Below are 17,801 nucleotides of genomic sequence, written 5' to 3'. Positions count from 1 at the left end.
GCCAGAGGCTGGGGTACTGGCCACCTGCCCTTAGGCTCTGCTCCCTAAGTGCCCCCAACCCATGGCCCCCCACCCCAGGACAGAACAGACATTGCAATAGTTGTCACAGGGAAGAAGGTGAGTGGAGGAGGGGCTCTGTTTGTTGAGGGGGAGGGGAGGGCTCTGATGGGGATTGAGGGGGAAGAGGTGCTCCGGTTGATGTGAGGGAAATAGAGTCTTCACAGACATTAGGGAAGAGACCTCACAAGACCATTGAGTCCAGCCCCCCTGCTATAGTCAGGAAGTCTGCTGGGGTTCAACGATCCCAGCAAGATAAACATCCAAACACCTTTTGAATAAATCCAGAGTAAGTGCTTGCACTACCTCTGTGGGGAATCTGTTCCAGACCCTGGACACTCGAACTGCAAAGAAGTTTTTCCTTATTTCCAGTCTAAACCAGCCTTCTAGGAGTTTGTAGCTGTTAGACCTTGTTATCCCTTGGGAAGCTGTGGTGAACAGCTGTTCTCCCAGGTCCTGGTGCACCCCCCCTTATATACTTATAGGCTGCCACCAAGTCACCCCTGAGCCTTCTCTTCTCCACGCTGAAGAGTCCCGTGTCCCTCAGCCTCTCCTCATAAAGCTGGCTCTCTTGGCCTTTGATCATATGAGTGGCTCTCCTTTGGACTCTCTCAACCCCTCATGAAGTGTAGGGCCCAAAACTGGATGCAGTACTCCAGCTTTGGCTTCACTAAGGCCGAGTAGAGTGGGAGAATGACATCCCTGGTTTTGCTTGAGATGCATTGGTGGATGCATGCCAATGTTTGGTTTGCTTTGCCAGCCATAGCATTGCATTGGTGACTCATGTTCATCTTGTGGTCAATCAAGACCCCCAAGTCTCTTTCAGTTGTAGTGCTAGTGAGCATAGCACTGCCAAGTCTATAAATGTGATGCTGGGTGTTTTTCCCCAAGGTGGAGTGCTCTGTTCTTCTCTACATTGAATGCCATCAGGTTTTGGTCCGCCCACTTTGCAAGCATGTCCAGGTCAGCCTGTATCCCCAGCCTGTCTTCCAGTGTGACCACCTTCCCCCACAGTTTAGCATCATCCATGAACTTTTCCAGTCCACATCTGATGCCCGAATCCAGATAATTAATTAGGATGTTGAAGAGTACTGGCCCGAGTACTGAGCCCTGAAGGACTCCACTGGTCACCTTGCACCACGTTGACTTGTTCCCATCAACTAGTATTCTTTGGGTCTGATCCCAGAGCCAGTTCCCCAGCCACTGGACTGTGAGATGGTCAAGGCCACTGTTTCCCAGCTTAACCATGAGGACACCATGGGAGACCAAGTCAAAGGTTGTCTTGAAATCCAGATATATGACATCAACCTTGTCTCCCTTGTCCAGGCAATGCATCATCTGGTCATAGAAGGAGACGAGGTTGGTCAGGCAAGACCTTCCAGTAACAAAGCCATGTTGGCTGGCATTCAGAAGGTTGCCTTCTGTTAGCCCAGGGGTGGGCAAAATGCAGCCCATGGGCTGGATGCAGCCCACCAGGCCATTCTATCCAGCCCACAGGGCCCCTAAAAAATTTGGAAAATTAATATTTATTTGTCCCTGGCAACTTGTCACATGGCCCTCGATGGCTTGCTAAAACTCAGTAAGTGGCCCTCCGCCTGAAATAATTGTCTACCCCTGTGTTAGCCTGTTGCTGATGCATCCCTTGTGACACGTGTGTAGTGAGTGTGGTGCTGGGAGTGGGTGGGGAGGTGGGGGGTCCTTGGGTGAAGATGCAGGTGAGTTAGAGCGGGGACTGCTGGAGGACGTAGTTGGCCAGGGCCAGCCACACCTGGTGCCTTGGCCCCCAATGGCAGGTGCATAGCTCTCCTAGGACCCTGGTGGGGCAGGCCTGCTGCTGAAGGTGTTACTCCTACTGCCAGGCATCTTCTGCACACCATGCCTCCTCCACCCAGGCCTTGCAGAAGAGCTCCAGCCGGGCCTCACAGATGTTATACAGCACATAGGCTGTGACAATGACCCAGGGGAAGTTTTCCTTAGCGACTGTGAGGCGGATGGTGAGACAGTACCACAGGCTCTTGAGACAGCCAAAGGTGCAGTCCACCAGGGTGCAGGTCTGGCCCAGGCAGTGGTTGAACTGGGCCTGGTGGGGGGTCCAGGTCACTGGTATAGGGCTCCATGAGCCAGGGCAGGAGCAGGTAGGCAGGGTCCCAGATGAGGAGGGGCAGGATGGCTATGGTGCCATCCTGCAGGTCCGGCACCCCCAGTGCAATGTGGCCCCTCTCCACCAGGCCCAGTAGGATGGAGTTCCAGAAGACATGGACATCATGAGCACTGCCTGTCCAGCCAGTGCTTACATGTGTGAAGTCCCCTTGATGGTCCATGATGGCTTGGAGCACCATGGAGTGAAAGCCCTTCTAGCTATAATGGGTGGTTTTGGTGAGGTGGTGATGTGGGTTCCATCCAGGGCCCTGATGCATTGGGGTAATCCCAGGGCATGGAACCTCACCACTACCACTTGAGGGTCATGCACACAGAACACGGTGTCCACCAGCACAACCTGGAGGGTTCTGCACACATCCATGACAGCCTCCCCAGTGGTGGCTTTGCCCATGCTAAACAGGTGGTTGATGTACTGCAGGCTGGCAAGCAGGGTGAGGGCCAGGCAGGTGTCTGCAGGGAGAGGCAGCTGCATGCTTGTGTCTTGCCACTCCAGGTGGGGCTGGAGCTGCTTTAGGAAGTCCCCAAAGGTGCCCTGGGTCATGTGGAAGGCCTCTAGCCATTGCTTATTGTCTCAGGTGTGCTGGATGATGTGTTGCCACCAGTCCTGGCTGGCCTGGGGGGCCCAGAGGCGGTGAGGCTGGAGACCCAGGAGGTGATGGTGGCCCCAGCAGTGATGTCCAGAAGCCCCTCATCAGTGCCCCTGCCGTCAGGAGCTGCACAGTGGCAACCCTGGGATGGTGCCCTGGGGTCAGGCAAGTGGTCACTGCATGGGTGGGGAGCCAGGCATGGTGAGATGGTCATGGGCTAGGTGGCAATCGGCACAGTGGGGGCCAGCAGGGCCCTTAAGTGGTCAGCAGGAGCCTGGGGCACTGGTTGTCACTGCCAGGGGCTGGGGTGGAGCAGCTGTAGTGCAGGGAGGCAGAGTGGGTTAGGAGAGAGCTGCCATGTGCCCTTTCACTGGGTGTGCAGCTCCTGGGCAGGGAAGTGGCTGGCCAGAGAGCAGTGAGCAGGGCTGGCTTTTGAAGAGGTCTGTCTGCTGGCTGAAGAGTCTGGAGCTTCCCCTGCAGGGCTGCAGGAAGTTTGGGGCTGAGAGCAGTAAATCTTCTCTTTAGTACCTGCATGCGTAGACATCTGCCCAAGAGTGCTTACTCTAGTGTAGTTTACACCTGAGTAAACTGAGCCCAGATCAAATGTATGTGTAGATTCACCTGCTGAGTAGGAACATATCAGGAAATTGGTTGTCAAAATAGGAAAAATAAAACGTGTCCTTGGGTAGATAGAGGACGCCTGACGCAGAACAGACCCACAGATAAAGCATATCAAGTACTTCTGCACGTACTTATAAGTAGAATAGTAAAAGACAGATATGGTAAAATAGTTTGCCAAATATTTAGCTAAAGTTAGAAATAATGTATGTGTGCCAAGATAAACTGCTAGCATAAAGAGTATATAAGAAGTAGAAAAGCACCAGCCCATTGGAATAATCCCGAAGATTAGAAGAGATCCGGTCATCAGTTCTCCACCTTGCACAGAACTCAGATGTAGGAATTGGCAGCTCCCGACATGACTGCTGGCTCAATCACCCAGTCACATTGCGTCATATCTTGGGGCGGTGAGCATGCTGTATTGCTTTTGTCTAACTACAGTAATAGAATTGTAACTGCTGAGGTTGTTGTTCTTTTTGACTTAGAATTGTAACTGTTGGGATTTAATAAACTTGCTTGTAGTTAAGGGCAACCATGTCTTAGTCTTCATACTTGGTAAAAAGATCCATAGCATCGTTGGACACAACAAGGGATTGGACTAGATGGACATCTATTCTGAGTTGGTAAGACAATTCCAGTCTTCCTAAAATGAAGTACAGGGTGAAATCCTAGATTACTTGAAGATAATGGATTTTTTTCTGTTGACCTCACTGAGGCCAAACTTCCATCCAAAATTGCACAACATGTTGGTTAAGAGGGAAGGTAGGTAAAAAAGTGAATGGGAAAGAGATGAGGTCAGAAGCTGTCTCTGGAAATAGAGGCATCAGTGATTCAGCAATGGGCAGCTGAGGAATATGTCCACACTAGAAAATACTGGGGGCCTATAGATAGGCTAAAATATTTCTTGGAGATGGGCAGCAAGACATAAATAAATTTGTAAAGTAGTAACTGTAATAGAGAATTTGGTACCTAATTGTCAGATGATAGGCATTCAACTCCAGGAAATGCCCTGATCCAGGGCTGTTAGTATTACTCTAAGACAGGATTGTCCAACTTCAGTGTGGACAGGGGCTGAAGGCAGTGCTGGCATGTAGACCCTGGTCTGTACACGGCTTGGATGACACTCTTTGCGGAGCCCCCCTGGGATATCCCCTATTATACAGGCTGTACTAGTGGCATGTAGCACCCTGCCACTGGGCTGCACCAGCAGCATGGGCTCCCCTGCCCCTCCCTCGCGGCTGTTCAGCCTCTGCCAGCAGCATATAGCCGTGCCCCCCCCCGCCACTGCAGCGTAGGCTGTGCAGGTGGCATGTGGACCCCTGGGCACAGCAGTGGGAGAGGCAGCCATCTTTCATGGGCCATGTCGTAAGACTGAAGATGACCTGTAAGATAAGACATGGGACTGAAGATGACCTTTTATTTGTGAAAGGATGAAGTGGTTTCAGCTGGTATGTACAGGATCTTTCTAAAGATTTAAGGCACTAAGTATAACCACAGAATCATTTCTCAGTCTTTGAGTGCCTGCATTTTGACTGTTAGACTTTTGAAATACATAACTGCTTGACAGCTTTAGAGGGATTTTGCTAGGTCGCTTTCATATATGGTAATGGGTAACAGCAAATGTTGACCTTATATGGAGAAGGGCCACGTACATTTAAATATATCCTTATGCCTTATGAAAACAAATCTGATTCAAGGAGAAAACTGCAGTACTCTCTTAGGGCGTTCTGAAGGCCAAGTGGAGTATCATTGGGGACCACTTCAAAGATCTGTTCTTCATGCCCCAAAACAATCTTAAATTCTCCTATGTGAGCATGCTGTTAGCTGTTACATTATTTATAAGCCCTGGCTGCTCATAGCATAAAATGAAGTGCATGTTATATTTTTATTTGATTCCATGAAGTACTTGGGAGATAAGGTAGCACTGTATTTCAATAAGGTAGTTGGTACGGATATACCATTTATTCCTAAATTTTAATTCTCATTTTGTTATATTACTTTTAAGAAGAGTTTTGTCATTCTTGCAAAGATGTTGTTGTATTGTGATTATGACAACAGGTGCTGATTATCTGTATTTGAATGTGAGAATGTGGTGGTCTTTGAAGCAACCAATGTCACCTTTATGAAGGACATACTTGATAGTCAAGTAGATGTTTCCATCTTTAGTTTACCAAAATTAATACGATAATAATAGAGATAGTATTATCTTCCTGGAATTGCTTTACACAATGAATATGGAAAGCAATACAGTAACTAATGTTGATAAGAACCCTGCACTTTATTTAAAGATAAATTACCATCTCATTAACAACATTTTCAATCCATAAGAGGTGGACTAAAGCTGCTAAAGAGTCAGTGAAAGTTACTTAGGATCATCACCAACAAAATGCCTTCATTTTTTCCTATCTCACTTTTTCCCCTAACAAATATCTACAATTTATGTGGTAGTTTAAGTTCCACCCTTGACAAAGTGTTTTCTGTATGCTTGGCATGACACATGGTCTTGTAACAAAAAATGTCTCTGAAATACAGACAGCTCTGTGAATGGCACAGCACTGATTTCTGTAACCTAGACAGAGCTGATAATATGGTTCTGTTTTTTAATTACATGAATGAAACCCAGGCTATGCAGGTGCAGAACATGATCAGGGTGCTCTAATGGATATATATGTGAAAGTGAAATTATGGATTAACAGAAAACATAGCCTTTATCACATGCTGGCTATGTTCTCCTATACAGAGTACTTAGAGAGTCCAGATGCAATACTTATTTCCACAGCAGAAGTGATAATTAGATACCACCTATCTTTTATCAAACATACTAATTAACAAATCCAGTGCCTAACCCTGTACTACTTAGTGCTAGGCATGGTGCCTACTACTATGAATAATCCCCCTAATACAGAGAAGAGATCTTTTTTTTCCTTATTTATTCTGGAAAACAGTTGGGAAGCTTTAGGGCACTGCAAAAGTAATAATAAATAACATCTACACATGCACATCCATAGAGTATTAAAAACATGCATGCTGTATTTTCATTCCCTATATGTAACATAATAATTTTGTAATAATTTAAACATTATTTTAATCATCAATAGACTTAGAAGAATATTTTATAAGTGTTTAATTTAGTTTGATTATTTATATATTGTGATTTTACTCGTTTAATAATGGGGACTTGCAACCAGTTTGCGTTCATCTATTATAAAATTTGTGATATTTGATGTAAGAATGGTAGCTTCTAGGAAAAAATGAGTTGACCCTGCTTGTGATCTAGGGAATGTGTGTGTGTTGATCAACAATAATATCTATGTAGAGACCTATCTAAAATGTACATCTACCCATCATCAGGAGTGTTTCACAAACGCCCCATACAGTTTGATGTAGTGATCAATAGCTGGGACCCTCTTATGCCTCTAAAATGGAATTTATTAAATAACTAAAATGTATTTTAAAAGGCTGTTATGTAGTAAGGAGAATAAGTCTGCAGTTTCATCAGAATGATAGATAAAAGTGAATACATTTGTTCAGTTATGGTGATGAAATTAAACAGTGACCACAAGATGGCAGTACCTTCCTTTTCTTATAAACAAATCATAAAACAGTAAATGCTGATGTGCACTAAGTTAGTTATCAGCTGGACCAACCTAAGTTACTTTTGTTCATGCACTGAAAAAAAAAATCAACAGTGTTTAAGTAGAAAGCCATGTTACAACACACTAGCACATATGTTTGTGGATCAAAACAACTATTATTAGCTGTTTATACGACAATCTTAAAATAAAACCTATGCTCAGCAATTTTAGGTGGATTATAAAACTTGATCAAAGCTTTGTAAGTACTAATTTGGAAAACATTTCCAAAGGAATGGATTGCTAATCAAGTATTTCAAGCAAAATACTCATTATTACCATACTTTATTTTAATCGCAGCCTTGTCATAGTTAAAAACCAGCATGTGTGTGTGTGTATAATTTTACATACATACATTCATATATATATACACATATACACACACACATACATACATATCTATATCTATGTATAGCTATAGATATGTATGTGTGTGTGTGTGTGTATGTGTATATATATGTGTATGTATGTATCTAGCCTATTAGATACATATATATAGTACCACTTATTAAAGAAACTCTGTTATTGCTAAATACATTCCAATACAACTATTAAAGACAGCATAATTGTTAGAAAATATCTGGTTTGCTTTTTCAGCTTCTTCATATACTTTCGCACTTTATTTTTAATCTGTTACAGCTAAAGAGGATATTCTGTTTTTTTAATCTATGTGCTCATGAAAACCAGTGTACTTTTGGGCTATCTAGAAATTATACAAGTCATACTGGATTCTTAAGGATACCTTAGGATCTAATTTTGTAACCTATCTCAGGAATGAAAAATCATTAAAGTTAATGTTTCATCCATCACAAGAAATATAAATTTTATAATCTGACATTTGAACATCAAGATTTATAATTTAAGTTTTAAAAAGATGTTAAAAATTAAATCTCTAGAGATGCAACCAAGTGGGGTTTAGTTACAGAGTACTGGGTGCACATACACAAGCGATTTACTGTAGAGTTGACTAGGTCTGCAGTAAAGTGTCACCATCCACACATGCACTGGTACTTGGGTACAGTACATTACTTAACTCCACTCTAGGATAGTACTGTCCCTAACAGTAATTAACTGTGATTAAATACTCATGTAGATGGTGGCCACCAGGCACAAATTGAAACCACATCCTGCAAACTGCATTCACATACAAGTTGTTGATTTTCCTACGAAAAAAGACCACAATCCTGCAAGGCCCTGGGCAACACTTCTGTGAGGTGAGTGAGCCTCCTTCCCAACTTCACACTACAGTGGTGGCATCTACATGTGCGCTTAATGTGGAGTTGACCAATTATCTCCACACTCAAGCGTTACTATCTACAAGCCTGGTGCTATTAGCCTAGAGTAAACTAATTAACTTTGCCATAGGATACTACTGCCAAAAAAAAATACCACACTGTCTATATATGTACTGTGTGTCACAGTACATATATAGACAGTGACTGGGGCTGGCTGGTGCATGAGGGTGCTACAATGCAGAGCTACCTGCTGGCTAGCCCTCACTGGAGAACTCTTGTGACCCAGCCAGTCCCTCCGCAGCACACTGAGCTAGGGCAGAGCAGCTCCAGGCTAGCAGGCTGACCCTCCTGGATCAATGTGTTGTGGTCCTGGGCACATGTGTAAATGCTATGCCCAGGAGCAATAGGCTCCAGTGCAAACTGTACCAGAGTTATTCAGCTGTGCTACTGCATGTGTAAATGCACCCAGCGTATGTTTAGGGTGCTCACTACCATACAGGAAGCATCAGCGTCAGGACCTTATGGAAGGACACCACAAAACTGGTGAAGTCAAGAAAACTACTTCTCAGGTTCCAGTGCCCTACTGCACTGAAATTTAAAAACCTGATACTATATTCATTGAATACAGTGTAAACACTACAACTGATTTCAATGCGCATTGCATTTGAGCCCAGTCACCATCATTTGAAAGAGAATGCATGCCTAATATATTTATAAAAAAATTCTTACTCATAAAAGGTTGTCCATCCCGTTTCATCACTCTTTGTTGCCAAGAGACCACTATTGCCATTGTATGTCATTAATCCAAGTTCCAGAGTCTGGGTTGACACTACCTTGAGTCCACCATTAGCACCAACAGCTAGCGTGACAATCTGATTGTCAGGCATCAGTAAATGTCGCGGTGTTCCATTATTATCCCGACGAATCTTCAAGGAGTTGCCATTATTATCAATTATTTCTGTGACATCGTTATCACTACTGTAAGTGAAATTATACAGATACTCGCCAGTAACTAGGCTAAGTGTGTACTGGTGGATTCCATCAGCATTGAAGACATATAGCTCCTGTTCTCCTGGAGATGCAGCCTCATACTGGTTGAAAGAGTTAAGAATAGGTCTGTTTTTACTAACAGCCCTAATACGGATATTTCCAAGGTCAGCTATGTAGATTGTTCCATCGGGTGCAACAGCTAAGGAGGATGGTGAATTTAAGATGGCATCAGTTGCATAACCATCATCCCCAGAATAGCAGTTACAGTTCACATCATTTTTGCAGTCACAGTCTGAAGCTGCCCCTGCAAGGAGGCAGATCTCTCCATTGGTGGTCACCTGCCGTAGGCGGTTAATTTTTTTCTCATCTGTCTCACTGATATAAAGGATTCCAGTATGTGAGATGGCAATTGCACTGGCTGACTCCAGGGCAGAGTGAATGGCCAGTTTGCTGAGGGAGTAGTCTATACCAGGGACTTGGCAATGCATGGGACGTCCAGCAATAATGCTAACCTGATGATTCTCTGTGATCCGTAAAATAACATTGTTTTCCAGGACATAAAGTGAGTTGTCCATTGGATTGACAGCAAGATCAGTTGGCCATTCTAGCCGTACCTAAAAACCACACAATAGTTTGTTATCACTGTAAAACATACACAGAATTAAATCTTTTTTAATGCATACATATTGTATGTGAAACATCAGCAAATTAGTCATTGGTTTAGCTTTGTAAATCACAGAACTAAGTGCTGCTTCTGCTACTTCACATGATGAATTTTCTTCCTGTAAAAATTAAAGCTATGTGTAATGAGAACTTTTGTTACTTATGTATCTGTTGCAAAGAAAGAATACTATATCGCCAAAACTCCACAATAATTACAGCAAAATACAATTAACACAATAATTTCTATTATCTCAACCTTATTTTCCTGTGTAAATAACTCATGTTAACCATTGCAAGAAGATGGGTTCATTTTTTTCAGTAACTCGTTACACTAGCTGTCATCCTGAATTGCATAATATCACCAATACCCAGTAAATGTTTTTGCTCAGAATTCTAACATACCATGTTTCCTAAGGAGAATGGCTAGGCAGTTATCCAAAATTAATAGCTAAAATAAAATGCCAGGCATATAAATGAAGAGCAAGAGAAACTCTACCTGGGTGACATCCATGCTAGAATCACAGCTTAGGGGTCGAACAGCAGTTAGGTCGTTGGAACCCAGTAGAGTTGATATAATTCCATTCTGATCAACTTTCCGAATCATAGTGGCATCAACAAAATACATGAGTCCATATTTATCCACAGCAATTCCTGCAGGTGGGTGAAATAAGCAATGATGAATGCTCTGGTCTTGCACTTTACTGATAAGTTTAGAAGGTATTTTTCTTCATTTACTTTCTTTTTTCAGACTCTTGGTCCCTAATTCTGGACTTCAGATCCTTGCCTACTATAAACTGGTAAAATTCTATTGAAAAACTAAATAACGACAGTGTTTTTTAAACATGTAGCTTTAATAACGCATTATTATTTTGACCTACGCTTGTTTCAGCCTTTGTATGTTTAAAGCCAGAATTTTTTTTTTTTTAAAGAAAAATACCGTTCCCTGAATTTTACATCAGACATTCACCTGTTGTTTAGCCTGCTTTTCTAGAAGACTACGTGAGGGATTTCACACATTTAAAGCTTTATGCACATCTATAGAATGAAAACTGATTGAGCAGGGGCACATTTTACTCAGGACATTTTAAAATATTGTGTTTCAAACAAATTGTTTGTTTTCCATTTTGTGTGTTTACTTTCGCGGGAGCAGTATGCAGCTAAATCATGTTCTGTTCTTCGTCTGCAGCACACGGTGCCGAGGTAATAAAGTTTGTTTAACTAAACAAAGCATGAGCACTCACCAATCCACTGTGATTAAAGTGCAGAATGAAAATAACCGAGCAAGTAGTGATTTAATTGCCAGATAATTATATCCAGATCCAGCCTAGCTTCACACAGTCACTTTCTCCAGCTGGTTTTACTTTCTTTACCTCGAGGGCTCATTAGGGTTGCGTCCACTGCCTTCCCTCCATCTCCGCATCTCGCTTCATCAAAAGGCAGACACTGCTCTCCAGTCCCTGCTACCACTTCAGAATTAGCAGCCAGGTCCTTTGCACCAGTCAGGGATTTGATACGGTAGATCCGTCGGCTGTTGGTGTCTGATACATACAGCAAACCCGAAACAGGATCCACAGCCAGGTAGTATTTATGGGCAGGATTGTTGCTTTAGGGGTGGGGAAAACAGAACACAAAGATGGCTAAGCAGCCTAAAAACTTGGTAGACCTTCAGCCTTTAAGCATTCAATGTTGACATTGGGGTCCAAGGTACTTTCATTTAAGGACTTTGTTTTACTTTTGAAACACTTTAATTCCCTCAGTGCTCATACACTGTTGCTTCATGTGGGCATATTTCCTATAGTACCTACAGACTCAACAAGTAGCTTGGTTTGCATGAGAAGCAAACCAAAGAGAAGGAAAAAGAAAAGGAAAGTGGATGATTTGTAGGCTTGAGAACAGGGACTGGTTAACATTTTTAGAAGGTGCATCTTTTGTTCCTTGTAGTGAAATCTCTTTCTTCCCACCTCACCAAACACTGTAAATAAACTCAGTAAGCCACCAAAAGGCAGGGCAGCAGACTGATGTTCACAAAGATTTATACTTCAAAAAGTCCTTTCCTCCTCCTCCCATTATTCCTGCGCACTTGCCAGAAGGATGACTAGCCCTTGGATGGCTAGATGGATAGAAGTGGCACTTAGTGCTCTTAAATGGCAAATATCAATAATTAAATGCTCAGAGTATTGAAGAAGTGACTCTTTTTTGCTCATAGACTGAAGCTCTAAACCAGGGGTTGGGCAATCATTTGAACCGAAGGGCCACTTAGGGAGTTTTGGTGAGCTGTTGCAGACTGGGTCATCACCTCTCCCCCCCGAAACCACCACTTCCTAAATGGTCCAAGGGTGCCAGACAGAATGGTCCCATAGGCAGATGGGGTCTCCATGGAGACCTGCCCAGGACCCTCAAGGGCACAGTGTGTTCGACTGGGCGCATGGGATGGGGCTGTGGGTAGGTGGGGAGTGTCATCTGGGTGTAGGATAGGCAGGAAGTGGGGCTGCAGGAAAGTGGGACTGGCTGCTTGCGCCATGGCTCAGACTGCTGCCTGTGCCTGGGCTGTGAGGGACCCAGTGTGGGCCAGATAAAATCCCTTGGTGGGATGCATCCAGCCTGTGGGCCATATTTTGCCCACTCCTGCTCTAAATCCTCATGTGGCCTCACACATATCAGGCTGAATTCTGCAACTTGCTACAGTAATGGGATGAAAACAGACTTTTTTCCTGTGTGAACCTAGGGAACAGGCAGAAGTGCAGCTCCCGCTGTAACTCTGCAGGAAGTGTTTTGAGTTATAATAATCCCTTGGAGCAAACAGAAGTTCACTGCTGGTTCCAGGGGAGAGGGGATCTAGCTGTTGGCTGCCCCCCAGCCGGGTTCCCCTAGCAATGACCCCTCCTCCCTACAAGCTTCGCCTGTTTCCAGAATGGTGGGGGGAAAGGGAGCAGAGAGAGCTCATGCTAGGGGTTCCCCAGCAAGTGCTGAAGGGTAGGGTAGGCGAGCTGGAGTCCCCCACCTCAGGAGAGCTCCGTACACCTACCCCACCCTCCTGTACGGGCTGAAAACCCCCAGACCAAACACCCTCCACTCCCTTTCCCCTCCCTTCCAATTCTGAAAGTTCAAGGCTGGGAGGCAGTGCAGACACAAGTTACAGAAGATACTCTGTTTTGAAATGTCTTCATCTGACCCCTCATGCAATGAGGGTTCAGATTTTTGCCGAAGCAGCCATTTTTTAAGCTGTCTGCAGCTGTGCACTTGTGTCTGGTCATAGCTGCAGACAGTTTTCTGTAGCCAGCTTGGCTGAAAATTGTCACTTTTGTCTGCATCTGTACTTTATTATTCTTTTGTTAGGGACTCATTCAGCAAGACAAGGGTTTAATTTACTAATGTAAACTGTGAAAGAGTGGTCAGTTCTTCATTCAACACTTCTGTGTATTAAGTTGAAAAGGAACGCACGCTCCTGCACTTCAATTGTGAAGCACACAGTAGTTGGAGGTTCTTGCTCTGAGCCAAATCTCTCTGGCTCAGATCTAACTATTGTCATTTTTGTACTTCCCTTGAAAGCAGAAATCTTAGGAATGAAATCAAAGCACTAGCCTTTGAGTTGCTGACACTCTGACTTAAGAGTCATGAGGTATTACATGAGTTGGAGACAAGTGTGTAATACATTTATCCTTAAAGCAAGTTCCTATATATTCTTCTGCCAGATAAAATCTGGACTCTGGTAGATGAGTTTGGCTGCGTGACTAAAATCAGAGAGGGCCCAAGTTTTTAACATTAGCACAGGCTGTTTTTTTGGATAATGTAGTCTTGTGATAATTTTGTGATACAAGGGGATGCTCAGATGCACTGCTACATCCCTAGCAACATTACAACTTTTGATAGCTTATCAAATTTTCTAACTGCTTCGGCAAATCATCTGTAAATTGATGAACATCAGTCTCATCCATTAATATATATCTGTGCTAGGGTGAAGGAACATTTGCAAAACCCTACCTGCTATCCGAGTTCACACCTTAGTTTTTAAACCAGATCTATAACAACTGTGCCGCTTATGAGGATATGGCAAACTTACTTAAGATGAATAGAGATTTTGAAAGTGTAGAAGACAAATGAACACACAAAAAAGAAAATGCAGGTTACTTACCATGGACTGATCTTGCCTCCAAAGATCCACACTCCTGGATTAATGTGGCAAAAATACACAACTCCAGGAGTGAGGATATGATAAGGCAAGTTATGACAGAGAAAATAGCCAATTGTTGATTAGAATCACTCACTGAAAAGTTTAGCAACTGATACCTTCGGCAGATGGATTACCAGCAGTGTGGTAACAGCCAGATTCTGGAGAGTGAGGAGGGACAGTGATACCTGTATCTACTGTAATTTTCCTCTAGATCAAGGTAACGCTATCTGTAACATTATGATTTTACGTCATAGTCATGCAACTTATGATTTTAAATCATAAGTCATGATTTTAAGATTCTGCAGTTTGCCCTAACACTGTAGAGTTTGGGTAGGAGAATGACTTGGCTGAAATTAAATGGGCATGGGAGACACCATCTGCTGAAGACACACAGGAGCACAGAAATTAGAGATGCAAAATATAGTAGATAAGTGAATAAAAAATACCTGGCAAATTTATCCATGCATGGATTTCAAAGCATATTACAAAGGTGGGTGTTGTTACACCGATTTTACAGAGGAGGAAACTGAGGCACAGAGAAGTTAAGTGACTTTTGCAATGTTACACTGTGATATTAGTGGCACAAATGCGATTAGAACACAATCTATTTAATCCTACTTCCCTGTCCTATGTCCTCCAGCATCCACTGGGCACTGTTCTCACCCTCTTTTTGCACCCCTCTATTCTATGAGTCTCTATCTTCTATGAGACTCTTCTATCTTTTCCTGGGATAAGAGTCTGAGTTGGAAAAAAAGGTTGCAAGATGTTTACTTTAACAAAGAAGTTCTTCCTGCTCTCCAGAAGATCATGGCAAGGTAACTATTCAGGCCATTCATTTAAATAAATGACTTCCATGGTCTTTCTCTCCTCTTCCTTTCTTCATGCTGCTAGCTCTGCTTTCCCTTTACAGTAAACACCAAATTCTGTCATCATACAATGAATCGTCTCTCACTTTGTAAGTACGTCTATACCACTGAAATCAAGGGGGAGTAAAGTACTAAACACTGGGTGTATCTACATGTGAATATTAATACAATGCAAAAAACCTCCATCATAGTTTATGCTGGAGTTTATTGCTCCCAGGCACAGTGTTTAATACATGCACCTGGGACTACAGCACATTGAGCCAGGGTAGTGCAGTCCCAGCTGGCATGGGGCCTAGGGGACCAGCCTCCCAGCCCAGGGCTGCTCCTGCCCAGCTCAACGTGCTCAGGAAGGCCTGGCTGGGGCACAAAGGTGTTACTAGCTAGTCCCGGCCAGCCACCGTCAACACAACAAACGTGCATTGCTGCAGAGTAAATAACTCTGCCATAGAATAGTACTTATGTTGGGCGGTATTATCTTATGGCAGAGTTAATTAATTTACTCTGGCCTAATAGCACTACTTGAATAGATAGTGATGCGTTACTGTGGAGCTAATTAGGCAACTCCAGTAAGTGTCTCATGTAGATGCACCCAGTGGGCCATGGTGGGAAGGGTCAGCCCTGGGCTCCAGGTGGCAGCACTGGATGGCAGAGGGGGCTGGCTGGGGCACAAGGGTGCTGAAAGTGCAGAGCCATGTGGCTAGGTAGCAGGAAGAAATCTGGCTCCCTGCTGGCTAGGCTGACCGGAAGCAATTTACATGCCTGGTCAGCATCTACACGTGTTTTATCACAGTTAATTACCCCACAGTAAGATAATACTGTCCCTGACAGTACCATCTTACGGTGATGTTAATTAATTTTCTGTGGCCTAACAGTGTCATGTGTAAGTGGTGGCACTTTTCTCCACCACCAATTAGTCTACTCCTCAGTTAAGTGCACATGTAGATGTGGCCACTGTGAGGAAGGATGGAAGAATCTGGTCCTTAGAAGGGTCCTTTTCTTTCTATCTTTCTTTTCATGCAATCATCTATATATATACACTGAGATCAGCTCTCACACTACTGCCTCTCCCTTCACAAGAATCTCATTCAGCCTAGGGTCATGATGCAGTGATCTCATTCAGAGCATTCATCATCTTTTGTTTCAGCAGCTTTGTGGCATGCCTGCTGACCTGTTATATATGTTTTTCCTTTTCCTCATGGGCTGGAAAAAGGCAGGAAGGGCATGAGTCTATCCACCTAACGCAGATCTAAGGGGGTTTTGTATCCAACTTTGACAATGGGGCAAACAAACTTGGGCAGATGGAGACTCATCCATAACACTGCACCTTGGGTACTTCCACAAAGAAGTTAACAGCTTATTTTCTCAAGCAGATATATTTTATATTGGAGGAATAGTATTTCCCAAAATAGCATTTGACTGACTAACCAGTCTTTGCCTCTCCCTTCCCCATTAAACAAAACCCTTTTTTATTCATTTTTAGAATTACATAAAGACAGACAACATCTTTTTTTTGTTTAAAATAGATGTTAATAAAGTATTCAGCCTTGCTCTGAGATATTTGACTAGAAGATCTCATCCAGCGAACACATCCAGTGTTGGTTATAATGAGTGGTCTCATGGCAGGAAGTGCAGCTGTGCCTGGCAGTAGGTTTGGTGCTTGGTAGTAAGTGCAGGCAGGATTGAGTCTCAAAGTCCAATTTTCCTTCCACTTACATTATATGTACACTAGTGTAACTCTAGTCACTTATTTCTGTAAAGTTAAATAATAAGAAAAGCCAGCCATACACAAAGCTTTAGGCATCCAAACAATCAATTAGAATTATGACTGCAAATGATGACCACCCAGCAGTGCAGATAATCATATACAAAAATGAAATAACTCAGCCAACCAAGGAAAAGCCTAGTGGAGCTACTTCTAATTTATGCTATTGTGGGAAGGAAATGAGACTGCTGAGCCCAGAACCTCCGCTGCATTCATGTTATGCTGTAGAAATGGGAGACAACTGGCGGCACTGTACCTAGACTCCTGGCGGCCCCAGGTGAACTTTTTGTATCAGCCCACCATTCACCAGAGATAATGATAATAATGATTATTTTCACCATTTTCAGGCCCCCTTTCTGTCTGGACCCTGAGTGGCTGCCCGGTTTGCCCATATCTGTGTCCAGCCCTGGGTCATGGTCCTCAAGAAGTTGTGTACCAGCTAAGGATAGCAGAGCAGTTCATAATGACTATCCTCCTTGCTCTGTCCTTCCCTAGTTCAACTGGTGAGGGTATAAGGAGAAGGGTATGGATGTTGGCCACACTAACTTCATACCAACCTGCTAGACTCTCCCCATCTGGAGACAGGTTAGTGTAAATTTAGGGCAAAATCTTTCCCCTCATGTTTACAGACTTGACCACTGTCCATGAAATTGAAAAAAATAATTTAAATTCCATTTATAAGAACTAAATCTTGTGGCTGGATAAAACCAAGCCAGCAGACTGACTGACTATTAACAATGCAGGAAAGTTAAAAAAAATAAGAAACAAAGGAAAAAGAAACAAAAAGAGACAGTGAATCTTGAAAAAATCATTAATGAGCTGAAAATGAGTTTTTGACCCATTTCCAGTTCATTAGTGCCTGTGTGAACCCTTTCCAGCATTTACAAAACCTACTGTTGTAGTTTGCCTCAACCATTTAGACCAATTATAGACTGCAGGGAGAAATGCTTATATGAAATTTAGCTTGGGGTTCATTATACTTGCGCTGTACTAGAAATTTCTAATTACTGCCAGAACTTATTTGGTTGCTTTTTGACTGCCTTTCATAATTGCTAACGCT

General features: G+C 43.3%; 1 protein-coding gene across 7 annotated transcripts in view; it reads right to left on the bottom strand.

The window, feature by feature from the left end:
• TENM2 (teneurin transmembrane protein 2) overlaps nucleotides 1–17,801 on the bottom strand; it is a 1,374,704-nt gene that overhangs the window by 32,531 nt on the left and 1,324,372 nt on the right. For all 7 annotated transcript variants that reach the window (XM_019506504.1, XM_019506506.1, XM_019506505.1 and 4 more), the window contains 3 exons: nucleotides 11,313–11,545; nucleotides 10,439–10,593; nucleotides 9,019–9,893 (listed from right to left, as the gene is read on the bottom strand). In XM_019506504.1, coding sequence (XP_019362049.1) covers nucleotides 9,019–9,893; nucleotides 10,439–10,593; nucleotides 11,313–11,545 — 1,263 coding nt within the window. The remainder of the gene's footprint in view (nucleotides 1–9,018; nucleotides 9,894–10,438; nucleotides 10,594–11,312; nucleotides 11,546–17,801) is intronic.

This window comes from Gavialis gangeticus, unplaced genomic scaffold, assembly GCF_001723915.1.
Source record: "Gavialis gangeticus isolate Ggan-Ray unplaced genomic scaffold, GavGan_comp1, whole genome shotgun sequence".
NCBI classification, from domain to species: domain Eukaryota; kingdom Metazoa; phylum Chordata; order Crocodylia; family Gavialidae; genus Gavialis; species Gavialis gangeticus.
This window is presented reverse-complemented; position numbering and strand designations above follow the sequence as displayed.